Source organism: Schistocerca nitens, chromosome 7 (assembly GCF_023898315.1).
Source record: "Schistocerca nitens isolate TAMUIC-IGC-003100 chromosome 7, iqSchNite1.1, whole genome shotgun sequence".
NCBI lineage: Eukaryota > Metazoa > Arthropoda > Insecta > Orthoptera > Acrididae > Schistocerca > Schistocerca nitens.
In genome coordinates this window covers 286,363,108-286,390,407 of record NC_064620.1, presented here as the reverse complement: position 1 = coordinate 286,390,407, position 27,300 = coordinate 286,363,108, and the positions used below count along the sequence as shown (strand labels likewise).

Genomic DNA, 27,300 nt, shown 5'->3' with positions numbered 1-27,300 from the left:
CAGTGCGCAAGTAGCAGCATTACTGCATTTACTAGGGAATCTTGTATTTAATAACCGTTTAAATTTTGTCGATTAATTTGCGCTCTCTGTAGATTAGTTCAGATGTTCTTTGCACAACAGTTTTTAGCATGGATAGGGACTGCAACTGCTGTGTTCGGATGCAGGCTGAGTTGGCATCCCTTCGCTCCCAGCTTCAGGCAGTGTTGGCTTTGGTCACACAGCTTGAGGCTGTTGCCAATGGGCATCACTGTGGGGGTCTGGATGGGGGTTTGTCGGGGACAGCCAGCTCGTCCCATGCATCCCCCGATCGGACTACGACTGTGGTTGCCCTGGATACTGCCCGCATTGAGGCTGATCCCTCACCTGTGGTAGAGTGGGAGGTCGTCTCAAGGCGTGGCAGGGGCAAAAGACATTCAGGAGGGCTGAGCGGAAGGCCTCTCCAGTTTGTCTGACGAACAGGTTTCAGGCTCTGTCTCAGGCTGATACTGATCTTCGGCCTGACATGGCTGCTTGTCCTGTTCCAGAGGTTGCCCCTCAGTCTGCAAGATCCGGGCGGTCGCAGAGGGAGGGCTTACTGGTAGTTGGGAGCTCCAACGTCAGGCGCGTAATGGGGCCCCTTAGGGAAACGGCAGCAAGACAGGGGAAGAAAACCAATGTGCACTCCGTGTGCATAACGGGGGGAGTCATTCCAGATGTGGAAAGGGTCCTTTCGGATGCCATGAAGGGTACAGGGTGCACCCATCTGCAGGTGGTCGCTCATGTCGGCACCAATGATGTGTGTCGCTATGGATCGGAGGAAATCCTCTCTGGCTTCCGGTGGCTATCTGATTTGGTGAAGACTGCCAGTCTCGCTAGCAGGATGAAAGCAGAGCTCACCATCTGCAGCATCGTCGACAGGACTGACTGCGGACCTTTGGTACAGAGCCGAGTGGAGGGTCTGAATCAGAGGCTGAGACGGTTCTGCGACCATGTGGGCTGCGGATTCCTCGACTTGTGCCGCAACTGCCCTCTAGCGCAGTAAACATACCGCACCGCCAGTGGTGGAAATAGGCAGAATCAAGATATCGCTGTCAAAAAATTAAAAATTTTTTATTCCGACGATCGAAACACAGATCGTTGTTTTTTAATGTCAGATAACACCGGGTCCCAAGTCTTACTTAAAAAAGATAACCCTTGTCTCTATTAATAAGATTGTCAGATAAACAAATCTCTATGGATTCTTTTAAAACGCTGTCCCAATAGCGAGATGCAGGGGCAACCATTTGTGTCTCGTCATAGAGCATTCTGTGTTGCTCGGTGAGACAGTGCTCCGCCACTGCAGATTTCTCAGGTTGAAGCAGCCGTGTGTGCCGCTGATGCTCAACACATCGGTCCTGAATGGTCCGGACTGTCAGACCAATATAAGCCTTCCCACAGTGGCAAGGGATCTTGTACACACCGGGCTTCCTCAAACCCAAGTCATCCTTTACAGAGCCAAGGAGTGCTCTAATCTTGGCTGGCGGACGAAAAATACTTTTGATATGGTATCTTTTCAGAATTCTTCCTATCTTTGAGGAAATGCTCCCAGCAAAAGGCAGAAAAGCCACCGATATGCAGGTATCTTCTGGTGGTTCAGGCGAAGGTCCAAATTGGAAAGCACGACGGATCTGTTTATCTGTATAGCCATTCTGCTTGAACACAACCTTAAGATGGTCCAATTCTTGTGTCAAGCTTTCTCCATCTGAAATGGCATAAGCTCTTCTCGCCAACATCCGCAGGGCCCCCGTACGCTGGAACGATGGATGACAGCTAGAAGCATGCAGGTAACGGTTCGTGTGCATAGGCTTTCGATAAACACTGTGTCCCAGTGTCCCATCATCCTTTCTGTACACCAGTACACACTGAAGAATATTATCAATTATTACGCTGGGAAAGCCTTCGTAGCCACATCAGTAGCCTGTACGGGGAGGAGATCGTGGAACTTGTGAAGAAGTTTAATAAACTTTTTAAGAAGAAAGGCAAGTTGCTGAGTGCTGTTGCCTTTTTGCTGACATGCCGCGATGGAAGAGTAATACCTAAGTTTGCTAGATTTGTGCATTTTATTGATACAAAAATGGCCAACAACAGCAAGAAGCATGCCAGTTTCGCCTTAGTCAAGGAGCGCATTCGCTTCACTCGAAGACAACTGGATCTCATATCCAAGGATTTACTTTTCTTGCACTTGGAGTTATCGTCGCTGCTGTCGGACGCATCCTGGGAATGGGTGGATATTTCTCCTCGGGCACTATCAGATTGGACGCATAGGAGCGCCGTCATGAAACAGTCCTCAAAGTTTCAACGGCTTTGTTCTCAACCCACGATATCTGATGAGGACCCCTGTTGACAGACAGTGATTAACCTCACGAGTAAATAACTGGATGATGCCACACTGTCAGTGTTGGAGAAAGGCCTGAATTTTGCCCCTACACCGAGAAATGTGCCTATCACCGAATTCATCTGCGCAGTCGAACAAGCAGTGTCCAGCTTTTCGGAGGACCAAGCTGAAGAGATTAGGCAAGAAGTCTCACATACATTGCAGCGGGCGCCACCTCCAAAGAGCAACATCTCCTCTCTCGAAAGGGCAGCCGTCCGGTCCATTAGAGAAGACGAATATCTGATAGTTCTACCAGCGGACAAAGGCAACGCAACGGTTCTTCTGTCACGTGATGACTATCTGGGAAAGATGGATCTCTTACTTGAAGACTCAGCATACAGAACATTGCGCAGTCGAACAAGCAGTGTCCAGCTTTTCGGAGGACCCAACTGAACGGATAAAACGGAAGACCCTTTCACTGCTGAAGAAGAGTTCTTTACCTGACGACGCTCTCAAAAAACTTCGTCCTGGTGCTGCCGTGCCACCGAGATTATACGGCCTACCCAAGATTCATAAAATAGGGGTCCCGCTTCGTCCGATCATGAGAAATTTGGGTGCTCCAACCTACAATCTAGCCAAGTATTTAGCATCTGTTCTAGGCCCTCACGTCGGTAAATACGAACATCACATTTCCAATTCTATGGTGTTTATTCAGAGATTGAAGTCCTTGTCTCTTAGTCCCTCGGATTTATTTGTGAGCTTTGATGTCGTGTCGCTTTTTACCTGGGTTCCTCTGGAAGAATCCTTGCAATTAATTGGTGAGAAACTGGATGGGGAAACAACCAGGCTTTGTCGCCACGTGCTGACGTCGACATACTTTTTATTCAATGACAGATATTTTGAACAGACTCACGGAGTGGCTATGGGGAGCTCATTGTCCCCAATAGTCACCAATCTTTTTATGGAAGATTTTGAGGACATGGCGCTGAAGACGGCGTCCTTAAAACCAACCTTTTTCTGGAGGTACGTTGACGATACGTTTATGGTGTGGCCTCATGGGAGAGAAGCTCTTGACCGCCTCCTGGGTCATTTTAATTCCCTGCATCCTAGCATCAAGTTTACCATTGAGGTGGAAAGTGATGGAAAGCTTCCGTTTCTGGATGTTCTGGTGTACAGAAAGGATGATGGGACACTGGGACACAGTGTTTATCGAAAGCCTACGCACATGGACTGTTACCTGCATGCTTCTAGCTGTCATCCATCGTTCCAGCGTACGGGGGTCCTGCGGACATTGGTGAGAAGAGCTTATGCCATTTCAGATGGAGAAAGCTTGACACAAGAATTGGACCATCTTAAGGTTGTGTTCAAGCAGAATGGCTATACAGATAAACAGATCCGTCGTGCTTTCCAGTTTGGACCTTCGCCTGAACCACCAGAAGATACCTGCATATCGGTGGCTTTTCTGCCTTTTGCTGGGAGCATTTGCTCGAAGATAGGAAGATTTCTGAAAAGATACCATATCAAAAGTATTTTTCGTCCGCCAGCCAAGATTAGAGCGCTCCTTGGCTCTGTAAAGGATGAATTGGGTTTGAGGAAGCCCGGTGTGTACAAGATCCCTTGCCACTGTGGGAAGGCTTATATTGGTCAGACAATCCGGACCATTCAGGACCGATGTGTTGAGCATCAGCAGCACACACGGCTGCTTCAACCTGAGAAATCTGCAGTGGCGGAGCACTGTCTCACCGAGGGACACAGAATGCTCTATGACGAGACACAAATGGTTGCCCCTGCATCTCGCTATTGGGACTGTGTTTTAAAAGAATCCATAGAGATTCGTTTATCTGACAATCTTATTAACAGAGTCAAGGGTTATCTTTTAAGTAAGACTTGGGACCCGGTGTTATCTGGCATTAAAAAACAATGGTCTGTGTTTTGATCGTCGGAATAAAAATTTTTTAATTTTTTGACAGCGATATCTTGATTCTGCCTATTTCCACCACTGGCTGAGCGGTATGTTTACTGCGCTAGAAGGCAGTTACAGCACCTTCTCGCGCACGCATTGTGGGTCTTCTGCGGCCTATATAGGGGCCGCCGCTTGCGCTAGGAAGTCAGTTCCGGCGAGATCGTGCACCAGCACTCTCACCTGAAGATGGCGGCCAGTTGGACCGCAGAAATATTGTGTCATGAAGACATTATTATCCGGCTGCATACCCGAGAAGAATATTATCTATTATATTCTTCTTGAAGTCTGAGGATATTTCACCTGTCTCATACATCTTGCTCACCAGATGGAAGAGTTTTATCAGTACAGGCTCTCCCAAGGCTGTCAGTAGTTCTAAAGGAATGTTGTCTACTCCCGGGGCCTTGTTTCAACTCAGGTCTTTCAGTGCTCTGTCAAACTCTTCACGCAGTATCTCATCTTCATCTACCTCCTCTTCCACCTCCATAATATTGTCCTCAAGATCATTGCCCTTCTATAGACCCTCTATATACCCCTTCCACCTCTCTGCTTTCCATTCTTTGTTTAGAACTGGGTTTCCATCTGAGCTCTTGATATTCATGCAAGTGGTTCTCTTTTCTCCAAAGGTCTCTTTAATTTTCCTGTAGGCAGTATCTATCTATATACCACTTCCATCTATCTGCTTTCCATTCTTTGTTTAGAACTGGGTTTCCATCTGAACTCTTGATATTCATGCAAGTGGTTCTCTTTTCTCCAAAGGTCTCTTTAATTTTCCTGTAGGCAGTATCTATCTTACCCCTCTTGAGATAAGCCTCTACATCCTTACATTTGTCCTCTAGCCATCCCTGCTTAGCCATTTTGCACTTCCTGTCGATCTCATTTTTGAGATGTCTGTATTCCTTTTTGCCTGCTTCATTCACTGCATTCTTATATTTTCTCCTTTCATCAATTAAATTCAATATCTCTTCTGTTACCCAAGGATTTCTACTAGCCCTCGTCTTTTAACTACTTGATCCTCTGCTACCTTCACTATTTCGTCTCTCAAAGCTACCCATTCTTGTTCTCCTGTATTTCTTTCCCCCATTCTTGTCAATTGTTCCCTAATGCTCTCCCTGAAGCTCTCTACAACCTCTGGTTCTTTCAGTTTATCCAGGTCCCATCTCCTCAAATTCCCACCTTTTTGCAGGTCCTTAGCTTTAATCTACAGTTTATAACCAATAGATTGTGGACACCTGCCCCTTAATGTGAACAAAATTGTGTAGCTGGCCTTTGGTGAGGATCAGGTCAACATCAAGGAAAGTGGCCACTTTCAACAAGGCTGTGACTTCCTAAAATTATGCCCTGAGGTTCATACCATCTGATATTTTGTCCACCACACCCAGAGTAGCTTTTCATCATTCTCCCAATTGTTGCAAAATCCTTGTCAGACCTTATGCTTCTTCTGCAACCATTTCCCTACCTATGGCTCCTATGCACTTTCTGACTCTGCTGTAAGTGTTGCCCAGTGCACCCTCCTACTATGACTTATACTAGGCCTGTAACTGGCAAAACATGTACTATAAAAGGGAGAGCCACCTGTGAAATGACACATGTCATATACCAGCTGTTATGAAGTCACTGTTTGGCCTTTCACATCAGCAGGAATACCACCAAGTTATCAGTTAGAATGAATGGGCATAGGCAGAGGGTGTATACTAGCAACATACAATGTTGCATGCAGAGCATGCTGCACAACATGACAGTTGTGAACTTGGTGCCTGTTTCATCACATGTACCATTGGGATTCTTCCCCCACACACCAGTTTCTCAAACAACATAGATGGGAACTGGCATTACAACATGTCCTTGATTCTCGCCACCCACCTGGTATTATTTTATGTTAATTTCTTTAGTCTCACAATTCCTTCACAGTACCTATTCCTTTCTTGACTCCCTTCTAGTTTTCTATATTTTTCATTTTCTGACCTCTGTATTTTCCCTGCCTCCCCCCTCTACACATGCAATGCACTTTGGTTTCCACAATTATTAATAGATGCATAATCTTTTGTCAGTAATCTCTGCCTTATGTTTTAACTTGTCTTCCATCTTTAACCTCTCAGGTTTTCAATCTCGTCTGGTGCTGTCCTCCACAATCAATCTTTCCTTCTCATTCTGTCTGGTAAGTCTCCACTGACTCAGGGTTCTGCGTGACTTTTCTGATCTCTCCTCATTACCTAAACCTCACCAGTCCTTTTCCTTCAACCCTCTTCATTCCTTTTCAACCCTTTTGACAAAAGAAGGAGCAACTGGCTCATCTATTCAATTATATTTTCATAAAATGTTTATTTTTGTCTAAACAAACAAATAGCTTGAACTATTACATTGGGATGTTCTTCCCTTTTATAATTAAATATGTGCATTTTATTAGTGACTTGCCTACAATGATATGGTCTCATTACGCGTTTTATGAAAGGAAAACCTTCATCTGCAATGAAATAATAAGGAGATTTGTTGTCTTCATCTCGTAAAGGTGTAGGTTCTGGAAGCTGGAGTACATCTTCAAACAATTTTCTACCAATCAAAATAATTGATCTGTACCTGAAACAGCTACTAAATGCATGGATTGGAATTATAAAATGCTGATCAAGATTTAGCAGGAACATTAACTCGGGTGTGCTTTCTGTTGAAGCTACAAATACAGGTCCATAGATTCCATAGTTCCTAGTAATGATCAATTGTTTTCTTCCAGATTTATTGAGTTGGTGTTGGTAAATATTCAGGCTGGAGATGGTCTGATACTTCTTAGATATTTCAACTACAATTCCTTGAAGAGGAGGGTGTCCTCAGGGGCGTGAGTGGGGATGGGGGGGGGGGGGGAGAGGAAAGAAAGTGAGGTACATCCATATCTAATGACCTTGTTCTTGACGGGACATTAAACACTAATGTCCTCCTGATCCTCCTTGAAAGTGAGATATGTATTCATCTCTTTAAAACATGTTAATAGCATCATGTTTGTTCAACAATGTTTTTAAATTGCGTGCCGGGCCAAGACTCGAACTCGGGACCTTTGCCTTTCGCGGGCAAGTGTTCTACCATCTGAGCTACCCAAGCACAACTCACGTCCCATCCTCACAGCTTTACTTCTGCCAGTATCTCATCTCCTACCTTCCAAACTTCACAGAAGCTCTCCTGAAAACCTTGCAGAACTAGCACTCCTGGAAGAAAGGATATTGCGGAGACATGGCTTAGCCACAGCCTGGGGGATGTTTCCAGAATGATATTTTCACTCTGGAGCGGAGTGTGCACTGATATGAAACTCCCTGGCAGATTAAAACTGTGTGCTGGACCGAGACTCGAATACAGGATCTTTTCTTTTCGCAGGCAAGTGCTCTACCATCTCAGCTACCCAAGGACAACTCACACCCTGTCCTCACAGCTTTACTTCTGCCAGTATCTCGTCTTCTACCTTCCCCAAGTTTGGAAGGTAGGAGACAAGGTACTGGAAGTAGTAAATTTGTGAGGACGGGGCGTGAGTCGTGCTTCGGTTGCTCAGACGGAAAAATGGAATTGCCCGCAAAATTCAAAGGTCCCGAGTTCGAGTCTTGGTCTGTTACACAGTTTTAATCTGCCAGGAAGTTTCATATCAGCGCACAATCCACTGCAGAGTGAAAATCTCATTCTGGAAACATCCCCCAGGCTGTAGCTAAGCCATGTCTCCACAATATCCTTTCTTCCAGGAGTGCTAGTTCTGCAAGGTTTGCAGGAGAGCTTCTGTGAAGTTTGAAAGGTAGGAGACCAGATACTGGCAGGAGTAAAGCTGTGAGGATGGGGTGTGAGTTGTGCTTGGGTAGCTCAGATGGTAGAGCACTTGTCCGCGAAAGGCAAAGGTCCTGAGTTCGAGTCTCGGTCCGACACACAGTTTTAATCTGCCAGGAAGTTTCATATCAATGCACACTGCACAGTCCAACTCTCATTCTGGGATGTTTTTAAACATTATGGTGGAAAAAGGTTGGACGATATAATTTGTAAAAACTTGTACTGCAGAAGTCACATGTTATTTGTTCTATATTTAGTTAAAAGACATAAAATTCTACAACTGATAGTAAATTTATACAATTAATGATCCTGAAAATATCATAAAGGCATAAAATTCTACAACTGGTAGTAAATTCATACAATTAATGATCCTGAAAATACTGGTAGAGTTCTGCTCAACAAGCTGTCTGATTATCTTAAGACCATAAAGAAAATACATGTGTTCAGAAATAATTTGAAACACTTTTTTTCTTTAATTTTGCTTGTCTATATACTGTTTGAGGACACAAAGAAACTCAGGATGATGGCTACATATTACCAAATAGTAAGCTGTGGTGTAAAAAGCAAGTGAAGAATTTAATAGGTGCAAGAATATTACTATTATACATGATGTAGTACAGGAAGATTGATTTTTTTCTCTGTATTGAATATGAGTCTGAAAATATAGTATATTCTGAGCATTTGTAGTACACCCTATGTAAAATTATGCCCATGATTAGAAATATGTTCTTGTGTATACTTTTAAATTTTATGAAATTTGGTAACCATTATACACACATACAATTGTATGAATGTATAAATAAATGAATATAACCATTATCAGGTTCATACTGGTTTTATATTCCTCAAACTCCATCCTCTCCTACCCCATTTCATCCCAGAAAGAAACTCCCCCATTGTCTCTAATTAATCAAAACAATAATGAATAAATGTGTGTGTGTGTGTGTGTGTGTATGTATGTATGTACACACACACGTTCATGTATGTGTAGTAATAGAATCCACAACTTACCAGTTCATGGTACCTTTCATGTAGCTCACGCTCCTGATGTATGTGATCCCGAAACATAGCAAGAAGTCTCTCTGAGTGACTTCGAGGTAGCCCTGTACTACCTGCATGACGTGTTGTTTCCCCTTCACTCTCTGACAGTTCTGATGATTCATGGTGATGTTGGTGTTGCATATCAGTTCTGCAGACAATTATATGAATAGGTGATTAGTGTAAAATATTTAGCTGGAGTATAAGAGATGTAAATATTACAATAATGGAAATTCCTGGATGGAATAACATGTAAAATAAGGGAAAGTTAACTGCTCAGGTACTCACCATATTGGACTCATGAGTGAAGCATATAGAAACATATACAGGAAACACTATTCACACTAGCTTTTGAGCTCCTGCTCTTTAAAATTATACCCACTCAGGCATACAATCATACAGACACCCAAACACACACTACTGCAACCACAGTGAGACTGAGTCTTGAGATAGGCATGGGAGTGTGTGTTTAATGGGTGTACTTTAATTAGAAAAAGAGCAGGAGCATTGAAAACCAGTGTGAACAGTGTTTCCATCCACGTGTTTCTATGCACCACACATCAGTCCGCCATAGGTGAGTGGCTAATTTTCCTTTAGTTGTAAATATTACAAACATCATTAAGTGCCATTATCTTACTTGGACTGCACGGTAATATACATCAATACTGGCAAAACAGAGTAATACTAACATTAATTGTATCAAAAGTAAAATTCAATCGAGAATACTTTCATTATGACCAAAATACAGGAGGCAAATCTAAATTTACATATATCCACAAGCCACCAAATGGCATTCTGCAGAGGGTACTTCTGATACCATTAACTGACCTCCTACCCTACCCTATTCAACTTGCAAATGCCACCGGCAAGAATGATTGTCAGCAAGCCTTTGTATTGGCTCTAATAACTCAAATTTTCCCATCCTGATCATTATACAAAACGCATGTGGAAGGAAGTAATATGTTCACCAATTCTTCCCAGAAAGTGCTCTCTGGAATTTCAGGCACAATTCCTAATACTGCCAACAGAAATACTTACATTAGAAAATACTAATTTTTACTCCATACAGCTCTTACTCATAGGGGATATAGGGATCTTTTGGAAAAGGTTGTGAAGGGGTGAGTGTAGGTCAAGCAGATGAGATGAGACAAAGGTGAAGGAAAGTGCATCAAAGAGACTAGAAGATTATTGGAGGTAACAGAAGGGTCAGACAGAAAAGCTGTGACACTCTGCTTGGTGCAGATTTACTGGTGATGTCTTGGAGGTCTACACCCACGTGAAGAACTCCTCCACATCCTGAAACAGCTTAACACATTTTCCAAACTTGAACTCAACTGCTCCTTCTCCAGGCCCAGAGTCATTTTATTGGTTTTGACCTCATACTCACTGGGGCTTTTAGCCAACTGTCTGTCAACCTCTTCTAAGCATATATGCAACAATACCTCCACTCTGATAGCTGCAAACCTTTCTATGTCAAGCAACCTCTTCTATACAATAGCCTGGTTAACCACAGTAAATGTATGTGCCTCAAAACCTATACCAGTAATCTCTCCTATGCTTTCCTCTACTGCAACTATCTCACTGAACAGATACACAAAGTAAGCTCTCATGCAGTCACCTACTCTGACATGACCATCATAGCTTTTTCACTCAAAACAGCCAGAAGTAATCCTTGCCCCCTGCCCCCCCCCTCCCCCTCTTTACCCCATAATACAGAGGTCTTAAATACAGCGATAGATTACTAAAGCAGAGCTATGCTTGTCTCAAGTTAAGCCATGAAATGATATTGTATGTCCCCAATACACTACCAACGCAATTCATTGTCATCTTTCACCATCATATCTGCATCAGTCTTATCAAATTGCTAGTTCAGTGTACCACCTCTGAAATTTGTTCTCATAGTTAAAAATGCCCCACATGCTACCATTCATTACAATTTACTCCAGTCCCAACAAAAGTAAATCCTACAACATTAAAGGCAAAAAAAACTGTGTTATTTATCAACTGACAACTGTTCCCTGTGTAGAAATTTATGCAAGAAGGACCATCACAAAACTGTTGGACACATGAGTGGAATCCAGAGAAATGTGTGTCAATGGGACATCTAGTTTCAAGCTTCAGAGCGTGCTCTACAGTATTACTTAACAAATCCAAGCACCAACTAAACCAAATGTGCTGTTTGGATCCTCAGATGCAGCACTAGTTTTCCTGAACTTCAGAGTTGAAAACTTGATCTCCAGCACACATTGTAATACCTGCATCCTCCTGGATTTAATCTTTCCTCTGTTATCATATTGCAAAATTTTCTTAATTAGTTATTAATTTATTTCAATTATGTTCATTTTTATTTTTTCTCTCTATCTCCAACTCTCTGTTTTGCTTTTCTAGGCCATCTTTCTCTTTGACCCTTTCCTTTTACTTTTTAATTATATTATTTCTTTCTCTTTTCACTGTGTCTACTCTATCTTCTCTTAACAGAAAATGAGTATTTACTAACTGCTCCCTACTCTCTCTAAGTATTTTCATTGTGTGGGACGGTGCACAAATAGTTTAATTCATATTTAACTGGAAGAGTACAGAGGGTTGAAATAATCACTTCACATAATGTGTGAAAATCAGCAGATTCCTCAAACTGGGGAGGTATCAAGAATGGGGTCCAACAAGGTTCAATCCTGGATCCCTTATTCTTTTTAATGTACAGGTTGATTATAATTAAAGTTAAACTTTCAAACCACTGTAGAAATAACACCACTGACCAGAGTGGCGTCAAATCACAATGGAATATTTTCAAAGAAGGGGGAAAACGTGTGGCAGAAGAAAAATAAATAGTTACAAAAAGTAGCAATAGATGGCAGTGTAAGCATCATAATTTGATAGTGGTCGACTACAAATGACAAATGAATCATACAACAATGCCAAAGGTGTACATCTGATATTAAACAAACTGTACTACTCAGTGCACATGAGTGTACAGGTGTGATAATGTTAGTTACGTAAGTCCATCCACCATGGCAAGGTCATATCACATCGGATGGAAAAAATTGGTTTTTAATTGTCCTGAGGCCAAAAATCGCATAGAGAGCATCACTCACATTGGTTTTTAATTGTCCTGAGGCCAAAAACCACATAAAAAGCACCAATCAAAATCAAATGAGATTAATAATTTCCATGTGATTCACGCAAAACATGTTCAATACGGTGTCCACTGTTTTCTGCAGCAAGTTGAAATCGAGAAACAGCATGTTCCCCAACTGATCGAAGTGTTTCTGGGGTTAAGTTTGAAATCAGAACACTGAACACAATATCTTTCAGACAGCCCCACAGCCAGAAGTCACACGAATTCAGATCAGGTGATTGGGACAGCCAGGCTGTATGGAAATGGCAGCTGATAATTCTAGCATTTCCAAAATGCCACTTCAGCAGCTGCTTAACTGGATTTGAAATGTGAGGAAGTGCACCATCTTGCATAAAAATAATCCTATCTACACATCTATGCTGTTGGAGAGCTGGAATGACGTGGTTGGGCAAAAGACACTCATAGCACTTACCAGTGAGGGTAGAGGTAACAGGACCAGAAGCACCTGTCTCTTCAAAAAAATATGGCCCTATGAAAAATGATGCTGTAAGCCCACACTACACAGTGACTTTTGAGAATGAAGTGGTACTGGTTGATATGCTTGTGGATTTTCCGTTGCCCATATTCGACAATTCTGTGTATTGACATGCCCTGTCAGATGTAAGTGGGCTTTGTCTGTCCACAAAATCTTCCATGGCCAATCATTGTCCATTTCCATACAAGCAATAAATTCTTAAGCAAAGGTCTCTCTTGCTGGCAGGTCAATAGGAAGCAACTCGTGCACATGGGTGATTTTGAATGGATAGCAAAGAAGGATGTTTTTTAGGATTTTACACACTGTGCTCACAGATATATCAAATGTTCGGGCAATTCTTCGTACACTACACATTTGCGAACGACCACTTGTCTCCTCCTGCATTGCTCTGACCACTGCTTCCACTGATGTTGAATCAATTCATTTCCTCCCTCTACCAGGTTACACACCAAAAGAGCCCATTGTTTCAAATATCTGATTCATTTTCTCCAGACCCACAGCAGTCATCTGACCAATGCCTTTCTTCAAACCCTTCAGTGTCCAGAGCTTCTGCAGAGCAACATGTACACAGTCATAATTCTTATAATACATCTTTACAAGCAGAGTGCGATCCTACATTTAGACAGTCATGATGAACGTCGCAGATTCAAAATGACGAAAAGCCGTGTACCCAGCATGTTTATACCAACTCCAATGGGTCGTGCGCATGACAGATGTTTTCATATACGTGTTCTGACACATACAGCGCCATCTATTGATCATTTTCACACTATTTTTTTTCTTCTGCCATACATTTTCCCCCTTCTCCAATAATATTCCGTTGCAATTTAACATCATTCTGACCAGTGGTGTTATTCCTACAGTGTTTCGAAAGTTAACTTTAACTGAAATCACCCTATATGTTAATGCCTTGGCATTCTGTATCCATGAAGATGTGGAGCTACTTCTCTTTGCTGATGATACAAGTATAGCAATCACACCCATCAAACAAGAATTAGCTGAGAAAATTGTAAATAATATCTTTCAGAAAACTATCATGTGGTTCTCTGCAAATGGACTCTCAATTTTGATAAAACACAGTATATTCAGTTTTGTACAGTAAATGGCAAAACACCATTAACAAATATAGAGTTTGAACAGATGTCTGGAGCCAAGGCAGAATATTCCAAATATTTGGGTGTATGCATTGATGAGATATTGAATGGGGAGAAATACACTGATGATCTCCTGAAATCTTTGATTTCAGCTACATACACTGATACGGTTATTGAAAATTTTGGAGAGAATCGTACAAGTAAATTAACTTACTGTGTCTATTGTCAATCACTGCTTTAATATGGCACCACATTTTGGAGTAATACATCATTAAGGAAAAAAGTATGCATTGCACAAAAGCATGTAATTGAATATATATTCATTTATGAAATTTGTTATTAATAACCCATTCCAGGTCAAAGGCAATAGCAATGTGCATAGCTTCAACACTAGGAGAAAGGCTGATCTTGACTACTTTGATTTAAATGTAACTTTGGCACAGAAAGGGAGACTTATGATGCCACAAAAATCTTTGGTCACTTACCAAATAGCATCAAAAGTCTGACAGATAGACACCTAAAATTATAACATGTAGAGAAACTTTTTGTTAAACTGACACATTCCACATTATTAGGAAGTGTCATATTCATGATCTATGGGACAATTATTAATCTAATCTAATCATGTTTATCACACTACATTCCTGCAACAAGTAGGTCAAAGGAATCTGTTGCCCCCCTCTCAAACATTCCCAATCATCCCTGAAGAAGGGAAACACAGTTCCAAGAGCTAAAATAATTATTTTCTACTTTAAGTGTTTCCATCAGAAATACTGTAAATTGTGCTTACTGAAGGCATATATTGGACAGCCTTACTGCATTTTTGTAATTCCAACAGTTACACATACTATTTCTTCATGGATTTCTGTACTAGGACCAGTTAAAAAGCACAATGAAATTACATGAGGTTATGTTTCATTGCACTGTATCTTTCTGACAACAGTTGCATCTGTGAACAACTACTGCTTCGGTCAGCAATGATACTGAATTCCTATAATCTCTTTTACAATTAAGTAGTGTGTTAAGCTCTTATAAATCCTTAACACAACTTCTGCTATGACTGTGCTGTTTATGAAGGCACAAAATTGTCTTGCATTTTTTTTAAATCAGTGATCACCAAATCTACTGTAAATCAGCAAGTTTAAGAAACTAATATAAGTGGTAAAAACAACTGTCCTATGTTACAAAGCATTTGAAGCAATTACATAGATCCTAATATTCACTAGTACATATGATGAATATATGTGCATAGTTAAAGCCAGTAAATGCAAAAATGTAACTGTCATATGGCTTCACTGGCTTGGATATTCCATGGGATGTGTTCAGTTGCCTGTCATGAAGGGTGTTCTTCTTCTGTGCACAATATCCCCTTTTCTTGCAGGTATGTGAGAATTGTATCATACATGTATCTGTTGAGTGTAGATGAATGTAATGAGGTGTATATAGCATTTTACATGTCCTCACTTCATGAGACACTGTAGAGAGACTTGAAATTTAATCCAGGACATTGGTGCAAAGACTGGTGATCAGGAACTTTCTGCCACCACCTCTTCTCTCCATGCTGGACAAATATTGGCAGTAAAATTTTCATCTGCTGCCAGAATTTGAACCAGCTTACCTATGGTTTGAGAGCCACTGCACAGCCATGCGTTAGCAGCCCAAACTAAGAAGGCAAGTGACCCAGTACATCAGAGTGCTTTACTACTTCCCCTTACAGAGCACAGCCACTACACATACTTCATGTTACAATCCATGCAATTACATGAGAGTCTCTCTGTGATCACATGAGTGTGCCTTTGGATGACTGTGTGTAGTATGTTTGGTCGTGTGTACTGTTGCTAGAAAAAGAACTAGTGTTCAAAAGCTAATGTGAATGTTGTTCTGTACTGTTTTGTATTCTCACCATTCGATCTGCTGTAGGTCAGTGTTTGCCTTTCCCTTATTTCCCATATTGCTCTACGCAGGAATTTCCATTATAATTGCATGAGTTTCATTTTTTATTGTAAAATCATTAGACTTTTTCCTTACGTACTTAATTTTAAAAATCAATGGTTACAAAACTGTTTGTTATAGTTGGATTTAGTCTTGTAATTTTCTTTTACAATGTGTTTCTTAAACACTCATCTCCAGCTGTATCTTTCTTTTCTTGTATTAAAGTTTTTGTTATAAAACTTTGTTTTGTATCGTGAATCTTCTCATTTTAATATCTGGGCAATATGTCAAGGTCAAAAGGCAAATGCCAAAGGAATAAAAACACACTAATCACCATTTCAGATTCACTGGATTCTCCATCAGGAATAGACATTGGAATTAATCTATTTATTTATTTATTGCTGAAGTAAGATTCTATGGCTGAGCAGTCAGCATGCTTGGCTGCCACACAGAGAAGTCAAGCTGAAATCAGAGGTACTGTTAAGGATTTTCACTAATGAGAGATCTGAAACAGGGTCCATTCAGACTTTGAGGAACCACTTGGAGGAGAAGTCATGGCTCCATGAAGGCAGATCAGTTTTTCTGACCATATGCCACTCTAATACTTTAATGTCTACTGCAGAAAATCAAGGAACAGCTGGTCAGCACACCAAGGTCTTACAGCGACTGTAGTGGCAAAAAGTTTAGTTAAAAGGATTAAAATATGCTACGCTTTAAATATACCCTGTAGTAACAATTACAATGTAAAACTGCCCTATAGCTTAACAGGTAGCATTCTAGCTTGTGAGCCAGACCAGGATCAAACTTGCATAGTAGATTAATGACCATCGGTATGGTACATGAACCAGCTTGAATATGGTCTTTATCTACCCTTGTCATCACTACGGGTGCGTCCCTCTCATACTGTGTTCTGAGTGACCTGCGCTTCCTTTGAACTTTCCACAAACTTTCCCTCTATCCTCCAAATGGAAGGAATTACTAGTTCTGAAAGTGAGCGAAATGCGATTGGCATCCCTGCACACACCTGTGTTTAATGTGTAACTGCTGGAAAATTCATTGTCGTACATCTGTTAGTTATTGTTCAGTGCTGTATTGAGTAGAATGATGTGTCACACAGTTTGTGAATTTCAAAATGGCAGAGTTAGAAGAGCAATGCATCTGCATTAAATTTTGCATGAAACTCAAACAAACCTATATAGAGACATACCAAAAGATGCAGAAAGCCTACAGTCATGAGTGGTTCAGCCATACTCAATGTTACAAATGATTCACATGGTTTAAAAATGACCAGATGGAAGTTAAGGGTGACACTCATTCAGGATGCCCTTTGATGTCTAACGACAATGCTTTGGACAGGAATGTCAATTAAATTGTGCATGTCAATCAAATACTGACTGACTGAGAAATTGCATAAGGAAGTAACATTTCAGCTGGATAATGTCATGACATCATGACAGAGTATCTTGGAAAGCATTGTGTTGCCATTAAGTTTGGTTTATAATGTTGAGACCAAGGTCCAACATTCCCATGGGTCAGAAATGATTCTCCAAGGCCATAGAAAGCTTGAAAGACCAGGTCAAATATCAAAGCTATGCTGATAGTTTTCTTTGACTTTGAATGATTATTTCATCATGAATTCATTCCACAGGGACAAACTGTTAATCGATGATACTATCAGGACGTGTTGCAATGCCTGTGAGAAAATGTGAGAAGGAAATAGCCTGAAATGTGGCAAGACAATTCATGGCTCCTGCATCACAATAATGTAGCCACACGTTCATCCCCATTGGAGTGTGGCTATTGCACAAAAAACAATATCACTGTGCTGCCTCATCCTCCTTACCCTCCAGGCCTGGCCCCTGTGAACTCTTTTTAATTCCAAAGTTGAAAAACCTTTTGAAAGAATGAAAATTTGTAACAACAGATGAGATAAAAGAAAATTCGCAGAAAACGCTTTGCACGATCCAGCAACAGACATACCAAGACTGCTTCCGGAAGTGGATATGGTGTTACGAGCAGTGTATCAATTGTGGAGAAGAGTATTTCAAATGAGACCATGCACAAGTAAAAGATAAGCACCAAAAAATAATGTGGGCGAAGTTCCGAAATTTTTTTAACAAACCTCATATATCACTTTCACTTTCATATGTATCTTATCACCTTCTGATAACAAGTACTGGCCAACAATTTTATCTGATACAAACAGTTTTCTGTTGAAATCAACTGCAGCTGAGGTAAACCATATTTCAGAAATAAACTGCTTTCAACTCTTCATAAACTTTTTTGTTTACAGGACCATGGCCACTTTCAAGATATCAAATAATATCTTCAGATGTACACCTATAACACAGGAAACACATAACTGACATTATGATACAAACTAGTTACCTATCCTGATAATCTATTACATACAATGAAAAGAACGAAATAAGAAAACAAAACAAGGTAAAAAGGCGCATTTAATAACACTGTAAGCCCATGTTTAAGAAAACTCACTCCTTAGCAAAAAGCATCCTTACCTCATCATGCAGGGCCACTCTGCCAATCAATGTGCTCACGTCGTCATGGAGGGCACTGGTGCCAGAATATACATAGCAGAGAAAGTTACAAACATTTTTGCACATATCCAAATATCATGGGGATGATTGAGGCCCTTGTTACACAGTGCAATCATATAAACCATAAAATATTTCAACATAAAAATCATTAAAACCAAATAGACCAGACAAGAGCATATAAACAAGCCCAGGATACCATACTTTGGCATGATTTCACACTAAGTGGGCAATAAGCTAAGGATAAAAAGATAAAGCTCACATTCTTTATCCAACAGAATCTTGGCCGAAGACTTGTACATAGAGAGAAGGTAGCTCGAGAAAAGCACAACACTACTGGTGTATACTGCATCAGTTGTGATTATTGTCCTGTCAGTTAAGTAGCACAGACTAGCAGAGAGTTTAGTATTATGTTCTGAGATCTTCAAAGTCTGAGGAATTTGAAGTCTACTTTTAAGTAGCTACTTACGTGATTCTGGTCATTCCATAACACGTGTACAGTCCGGAATCCCTGAAGCATTACACCAACCTGATAACAGCTTTCGCATCCCGCAACTACCCTCCCGACCTGGTAGAGAAACAAATAACCAGAGCCACTTCCTCATCCTCTCAAACCCAGAACCTCCCACAGAAGAACCACAAAAGTGCCCCACTTGTGACAGGATACTTTCCGGGACTGGATCAGATTCTGAATGTGGCTCTCCAGCAGGGATACGACTTCCTCAAATCCTGCCCTGAAATGAGATCCATCCTTCATGAAATCCTCCCCACTCCACCAAGAGTGTCTTTCCGCCGTCCACCTAACCTTCGTAACCTCTTAGTTCATCCCTATGAAATCCCCAAACCACCTTCCCTACCCTCTGGCTCCTACCCTTGTAACTGCCCCCGGTGTAAAACCTGTCCCATGCACCCTCCCACCACCACCTACTCCAGTCCTGTAACCCGGAAGGTGTACACGATCAAATGGCAGAGCCACGTGTGAAAGCACCCACGTGATCTACCAACTGACCTGCCTACACTGTGACGCATTATATGTGGGAATGACCAGCAACAAACTGTCCATTCGCATGAATGGACACAGGCAGACAGTGTTTGTTGGTAATGAGGATCACCCTGTGGCTAAACATGCCTTGGTGCACGGCCAGCACATCTTGGCACAGTGTTACACCGTCCGGGTTATCTGGATACTTCCCACTAACACCAACCTATCCGAACTCCGGAGATGGGAACTTGCTCTTCAATATATCCTCTCTTCCCGTTATCCACCAGGCCTCAATCTCCGCTAATTTCAAGTTGCCGCCACTCACACCTCACCTGTCATTCAACAACATCTTTGCCTCTGCACTTCTGCCTCGACTGACATCTCTGCCCAAACTCTTTGTCTTTAAATATGTTTGCTTGTGTCTGTATATGTGTGGATGGATATGTGTGTGTGTGCGAGTGTATACCCGTCCTTTTTTCCCCCTAAGGTAAGTCTTTCCGCTCCCGGGATTGGAATGACTCCTTACCCTCTCCCTTAAAACCCACATCCTTTTGTCTTTCCCTCTCCTTCCCTCTTTCCTGATGAGGCAACAGTTTGTTGCGAAAGCTTGAATTTTGTGTGTATGTTTGTGTTTGTTTGTGTGTCTGTCGACCTGCCAGCACTTTCATTTGGTAAGTCACATCATCTTTGTTTTTACACATATTTTTCCTACGCGGAATGTTTCCCTCTATTATAACCATATTAATAATTTAAAAGTTTTACACAAAGAAGTAAAGGGGCTGACCTTAAACATTTTGGAAGAGGCCTTAAATCAGGTGGAGTCTGAAGTTGTATTCCCCAACACATCCTTAATAATCAGGTGGAGTTAAAACATTACAATATAATGTCAAACTGTTATTGCCTTTCAAGAACCTAAGGTCATACTTTTTTGACTGATTGGTTAGTGACCCTGGGCTTGCTTTTGTATGCTCTTGCATCTGTTTATGCTGAAGTATTTTATAGGTTATATTATTGTGGTGTAATGGGGGCCTCAATCATTCCCATGATTTTTGACAAGTGCAAAAATTTTTGTTACTCCCCCCCCCCCCCCCCCCCCCCTCCCCCACATGTGCATGGTGGCGCTAGTTCCCTCCGTACCATTTCCTGATATGAAGCGAGTTTTCTAACCATGGGCTTTCAATGTTACTAGCTGTTGCTTTTTACCTTCTTTTTGTTTTCTTATTTTGTTCTTTTCATTATAGGTAAAAGCACCTCTAACACGTCAGTTTTTCAGCTGTTTAATCTGATTCATGATGCCTTGCTCGTTGCACATAACAGTATGTTATTTTGAGAACGTGATGTCCCTCTCCTTCTTTTATTAGGGCATTATGTTTTACTGACATGTGAGTATTTCATATTGGTTGTCATAGAGCATAGATTATTAGTATATTAGTATTAGTATCTAGTTTTTTATCGTACTGTTGATTGCATGTTTCCTATCTTGTAGACGTGTACTTGTGGATGTGATTTGATATCATGAAACCAGTTGTGCTCCTGTAAACAAAAAAGTTCATATCCAGCTCAAAGTGTTTTATTTCTGAAACAATATTATCTGAGTATTTCATTTATTGTCATTTCTGTTGTTGTATCTTTATTAGCCTTGATTTGAGGCTTGCTTTATCTGCAAAGAACACTATTTCTGCTTTTTCAGTGTAAGTTATTTATAAACAGCACAAATAAGACAGGTCTCAATATTGAACCCTGTGAAATAACAGTAATAAAGGTCCTCTCTCAGTAAAAGAAGCACCATAAGAGCTGCCTAAGCTATCTACTATGACTATTTGTTTCCTATTAGTTAAATAAGAAGTAAACCACTTGCTAATTGTATCTTGGATGCCAGTGACTTTCAAAATTCTCCATAAGAATGTTATTTGCTCAGCCGAATGCCTTACACAGATCATTAAAAATCCCAGTAGGTGAAAGTTTGTCATACAGTTATCCTTAATTCATGTTGAAGGAAATGATCCATGGCATCTTCACTGGAAGGTCCCTCCTGGTCCAGAATTTCTTATTGGCAGGCATAATAACCCATTCCTACGTACAATGACTTTTTTTTTCAAATTACTTGAGAAAGGAGTTAACAATGAAAGGGTCAATAGTTATCAATACCTGTCCTAATATCTTTTTTAATGATGCATTCAACCATGACACATTTTAATCAGTCTGGAAAGATACTTTGTGAAAAGGATGTATTACACATATTACTAACATGGGAACTATCACAATGTAAGCAGCAACAACCAAATAAAAATGATTTAAAGTATGGAGATGTGTCTGTTCTACCATCTGTCAAAATCATTTATCTGTGCTTGTGTACGAATGATGCTTGAAAGTTTAAAAAAGTCCAGAGTCTACAGAAGCCAAATCACTGAAAAACAATACTGTGTAACAGACAACTATTACCAACAGTTTCACAACGTCATAAATGAGGCATTGTTTGGAAAAACATGAAACATTAATTTGACAGAATATATATCAGTACATGCATTACCTACAGGGTCATATTTTATAAGTAAAAGTGCCTGTTTTGTTAAATGTTCTTCTACTATTCATGACTGAAATGCAAATGTGTAGTTTCAATGCAGCGATTAACATAAAGCAGGATGGAACAGCATGCAGGAAAGATGTGGACAATGTGGTTTTTGATATTTGTATACTGCAGTGTGGATATGCCAAAAATTATGCAGCCTGTGCACCTGTTGCCCTTTGTTAAGTGTGCATACTATTCTATTCTGCTGTATTTTGATCACTTTACTGAAACTCCACATCTGCACTCAGACGATGAATAAGGAAAAAATGTACAATAACACAGTTAACTTCAAATTTCTGGAGGAATACCAGCAATTACCTTAAATGGTTTATGAAACTAATAAAACCATAATTTAGGTTTTTGATGCACTACAGTACAGACAAAAAACCTCTCAGTTCATTATACATTCACTAATTGTGTTTCACAATCCTTTTGAGGTTCAATTTTTCAACACTTCATCTAATAGCATACACTAATCTTCTGACCATTAACTATGAGAGGTAAGTCTAGTTTTAATGCCAATATTATACACCATATTTATACACAGTGGCAATGGGTAATTCCAACAGGCAATAAACTAAACAGAAAAAAACTAAGAAACACTATGTTAATTATTATTACATATTTTTGCTTGACAGCCTCTTGACTAGCTTGTGACTCATGGAGAACTTGGATTTTGACTTCTCTGAATCTTGGGAACTTTTATGTATTTGAATACGGGCTCTCTCTTTCTCATGCTTTTTTCGTAGTGATTCCAGTTTCTTTTCCAATTCTAGCTTTTTCTCCTTTACAGCTTTGTTCTCCATTAATTTCTCCAGTGACTCTGCTACAAGCTCTTCTTCTCCTACAAAAAGAAGTAAGATATTTGTCATTATAAAAATATGAACTTTGCAAAAGTGTGCCACCTAAATTTTTCATGTATATTACAAACAAAAATACTGCCTGGAAAAAAATTTGCACACTTGGAAAGACTACGTTAATTTTGATCTGATGATATCATATGTCACCTGGGGGATGGTAGACGTGCTGATAATTGTTTCAACATCGTCCACTAACAGACGGCATAGTGGCATAGCTGCCAGAGTGCCATTTGTGTTTGCTCTTTAATATGGAATGCTCATAGCCAGAAGGCTAAGTGCGGTGCTAAGTGTGAAGCAAGCAGGCAACCATGTAATGGAGATGCACTCATGCTTCCTACAGCTAACTGAGTGAGTTTGAAAGGGATTAAACTGTGGCTTTCCAAGTGGTAGGACCATTCTTTCAGAGAATTGCCAGACAAGTTGGACATGCTGCTCCAGTTGTGCAACGATGCTGGTATCAGTGGTCATGTGAATATTCTTACACCCACAGATGAGGTTCTGGACATCCACGCAGCACAGATGCAGCACAGGTGCCTACGATCATTGTCTTATTGTAAAGGTATCAGTGGTAGATAGTACAGCTACCACAGCACAGATAAGAGGGCTTGTGAGCCCAGACGTGTCAAAGATGAACTGTTGCAAACCAGTTAGTAGCAGTGGGCCTAAGGGCTTGCACACCTCTCGCCCATCTTACCCTCACACCACAGCATCTGCAACTCTACCGGTGCCATCAGAGGAAAAGTTGGATGACAGAATGGCACACCGTCATCTTCATCAATGAAAGCAGATTCCGTCTGCATGCACGTGATGGCCGTTTGTGCATATGACATGGACCTGGTAAGTGCATTCGGCCAAGACGCTCTGGGGTGCGATAAGCTACAGCTCTTGTTCACCTTTGGTGGTTCTGCAGGGGACGCTAACCAGCACTCAGTATGGGCAGAATGTTGTTAGACCAGTTCTTTTGTCGTTCTTGCAGCAGGAAGGTGATCTGTTCTTCCAACATGATAATGCTTGCCCACACATTGCTCGTGAAACTCAACGTTCTCTGCAACAAGTTCAGCAACTTCCCTAGCCAGCATGATCTCCGGACATGTCTCCAACCCAGCACGTGTGGGATATTATGTGACAAGAAGTGACTCATTAACCAACAATTCTTAAAGAAATACATGGACAGGTTGAGCAGGCATGGCGTAACATATCCCAGCGCAGTATTTGGCATTTGTATGATTGACTGGATACCAGAGTAAGCACCTGCATTGCTGCTGGTGGATGCTAAACCACTTACTAATGTGTGTGTGTGTGTGTGTCAGCGTGGGTCGATACCTGGTACCTCAGAACCACTTATGCTACTGATCAGTAAATGTAATCATTTAATGTTTTCCATATGCACTGTTGCGATTATAAATGTTGAGTCAATTTGAAACCTCTAAAAGGGTGCACTAATTTTTTTTTTCTGGCAGTATATTTCAATACAAATATTCAAATCAGTTTGTTGCTTTTCTGGAAATGCATTATGATGGCAAACACAAAGTAAGGTGCATGGATTTGCTATGTTGTTAATCTGAACTACTATCTTTACATTCTAATCTGTCAATGCCACTTGCTGTCAGCAAATTCACACAAAACTAAAATCACTATTTGGCATTTCACATGAGAGGTAATATAATTCATGTCCTGAATCAATTAACTATATAATGCATGCTCACTGAACAAACTGCTAGAGAGTTATTCAAGGATAAACTGAGTCATTGTACTTGGTATAACCATATATAGTGATAAGAAACAAATTATTTGAACATTGTGCAAAACCACATGTTTTTCTGTACCTATATGAGGGAAAAAAATGATAAAAGCGTAATGTAAAATTTGTTAGGGTTTAAAAGTCGATCAACAGGAAAACTACTACTGACTCAACAACAAATATTCTGAAAAAAAATTCTGGGTAGCCACGAACACTAATAATTACAAAAATATTAAAAATGTTGCACAATGATAGGCTGAGACTGAAACTTGATCTTGAATATGACTGCAGCATTCTGTACCAAGCTGTTTGGCATGGAAGAAAGATAATGGCAGTAAGTCGCATATGTAGAGAAAGAAAAAGTTAATTTGTTCAGAGTCCTAAAACACAAGAGAGTAACTTATGCCATAATTAAGAATTGAGACTTCCATTAATTTGTCATTTAGTACAGAGAACAAATTTACAAAGAAGATAACAGAAACATCTGATGTATTCATAACACCGTAACACAAATAAAATTATAAAAACAAGAAACTTAAAAAAAAAGAAAAAAAAGAAGAAAAAAAGCTATTGTCTGCAGCGTTTAGTAAAAACATACTGGTAAAACTAAATCTATTCAGAACAAAACAAAACAAAATACTAATAATAATAATAATAATAGCAACAATATCCCTTAAATGCTACAAATGTGATTCAACTCAGTTACCACAACTAATGAATTTCAAGCAATGGTGTGAGTCAAGGAACAGCATCTGTCCTTAAACAAACTCACCACTATCAGACGGGCAGTTGTTGACTGGTGGTGGACCAGTTTTGGTAGTGTTCTCCGTTCTTTCCTGAGTCTTTTGTGGTAGAGTACCATCAACAGGTGCACCATCAGCTGCTCCATCCACAGGGACCCCAGAGAAAGAACCTGACGAGTCAGTTGAAACAAACGCATGTGCCAGCGATGGCCGTGGGCTTCGATCAGGACCCATAAGAGTCAGTTCAGCACTCACCATCTTTACTGCCATTGCTGGCACACAAGTTGAAGGGCTGCGCTGCTGTCGTGCAGTAGGTGCCGTTTCCTCTTGATCCTGAAAGTGCACACACATGTCATTTGTGAGATGCAGTCATGTAGTATGAGCACATAAACAGCTATTGAAAACTGATACAGGTTCATGTAAGGAAAGACAACATAGTTACTTAATTATCTTGGTCCTGAAAATGTGAAGCCATGTGGCCACCAGAGGTACAATGAGCAACATAATCATGTAACTGCAGCTGACACAGATAGTGGCAGTATACATTGCTAGTTTATATGGTCAGCGACTGAAAGTAAGGTGGGATGAGCCCTTAATCACAACAAAAAATATTGGTTTATTCTGTACCATCCTTTATCTAAAACTTGTATATGCAATACAGTTACAATCAATACTAAATTTGTGGACATCACCATGGGGTTTAATCCAAATTACACATATGTTATCATGACTTAATTTACACAAACAATGATAATGAATACACAGTAAGACATTCATGTTGTCTAAAGCTACATGGACTTGTGGAGAAGCATGCACATCTGTTTCTGTGGATACACCATTATGTATTCATCTGTGACTCAACACCTCCTTTATTTGGTGAGTAGCAATCTAACCTTTCCATATTGTTGAAGTACCATCATACATGTAAAATAAGTTGATATGTGTGTAAAGCACAAGGTGAAGCTCATAGATTTAATATTATTAGAGACTATACTGTATATACAATTTTTTGAGTTATAAATGTAGTATTATGGGTGATTATCCTATATAAACAAGTTTTTGATAAAAGATACTGCATAACAAAGAAGTCTTAACAATTTTGATCATGATTAAGGACCCATGATGCTACACTCCTGGTAATTGACATTTTCGATAGCAACTTAGAGAAGTATTTCTACTCCACACAGAAACCAGACACCCATCTAGCTCAAGTTTACATCACACACTGCCTTGTGTGTTTACAACATTATAGAACAGTTTGTAGAGTTTTAGGATTAGAGCCCTGTTTCACTTGCTAAATCAATCCCTGAGTGACTGCACATGAATTGATAATAAGTGAAATTAACAGTTTATGATGTCTGCTAATTATTCTTCAGTAGCTATTAAGAAGATAAGATTAGACTGTGTTGCCTTGTTTTTGTATATTTCCATGTCAACTGAAATCTGTTTAAAACTATTACCATCACTGCTGTGAAGTCAAACCATCACATTATAGACAAAAATTATTGACTGCATCAAGCGTAGGCCTTAATAATCAAATGAGTAACGATTTGTACGGTAAATTGTGTGTTGGCTTCAGTCTTTGGTTCTTTGGCTGACATTTGTTCAATGACGTTTGAGAAAGCCAGCCACTCATGCTGGCAAAAGTCAGAAAAATCTTCAAATGTATGTCACCTGAAGAACCAAAGACAGAAACCAATGGACAGTTTGTTAACAAGTGGCCATGAAAGCCTTAAAAATTTTGTATTTGTACGGTACCTCTGCATAATTCTTCATACTTTAGAGATGTGATACTTACAGTGTCATGTAAAATTTGTATATTGAATCTGACAATATATTACACACAAGAAAGGAAGATATGAAGGACAACAAAGTATGTAGTATTATATATTTATTAAAAATGTACATGATTTGTCTGAGTGGACATTCAAAATACTACACTAGAAAAGATGACAGATTATTGTAGCAAAACCTCAGTCACATAACTGTGTAAGCTATATTTGCAATCTCCTTCATGGCGAGGGTTTTGAGACGAACACATGATATTGCTAATATTGAGCCAGCATTAAGCTTTGAAAAGTCTAATGT

The 27,300-nt window shown here is 40.2% G+C and overlaps 1 protein-coding gene across 1 annotated transcript in view; it reads right to left on the bottom strand.

The window, feature by feature from the left end:
* The window catches only part of LOC126194771 (1-phosphatidylinositol 4,5-bisphosphate phosphodiesterase classes I and II), a 435,021-nt gene that overhangs the window by 42,240 nt on the left and 365,481 nt on the right, over positions 1-27,300 (bottom strand). The window contains exons 17-19 of the mRNA XM_049933060.1: positions 25,242-25,545; positions 22,490-22,712; positions 9,099-9,276 (exon numbers count right to left, since the gene is read on the bottom strand). Of these exons, the coding sequence (XP_049789017.1) occupies positions 9,099-9,276; positions 22,490-22,712; positions 25,242-25,545 (705 nt within the window). The remainder of the gene's footprint in view (positions 1-9,098; positions 9,277-22,489; positions 22,713-25,241; positions 25,546-27,300) is intronic.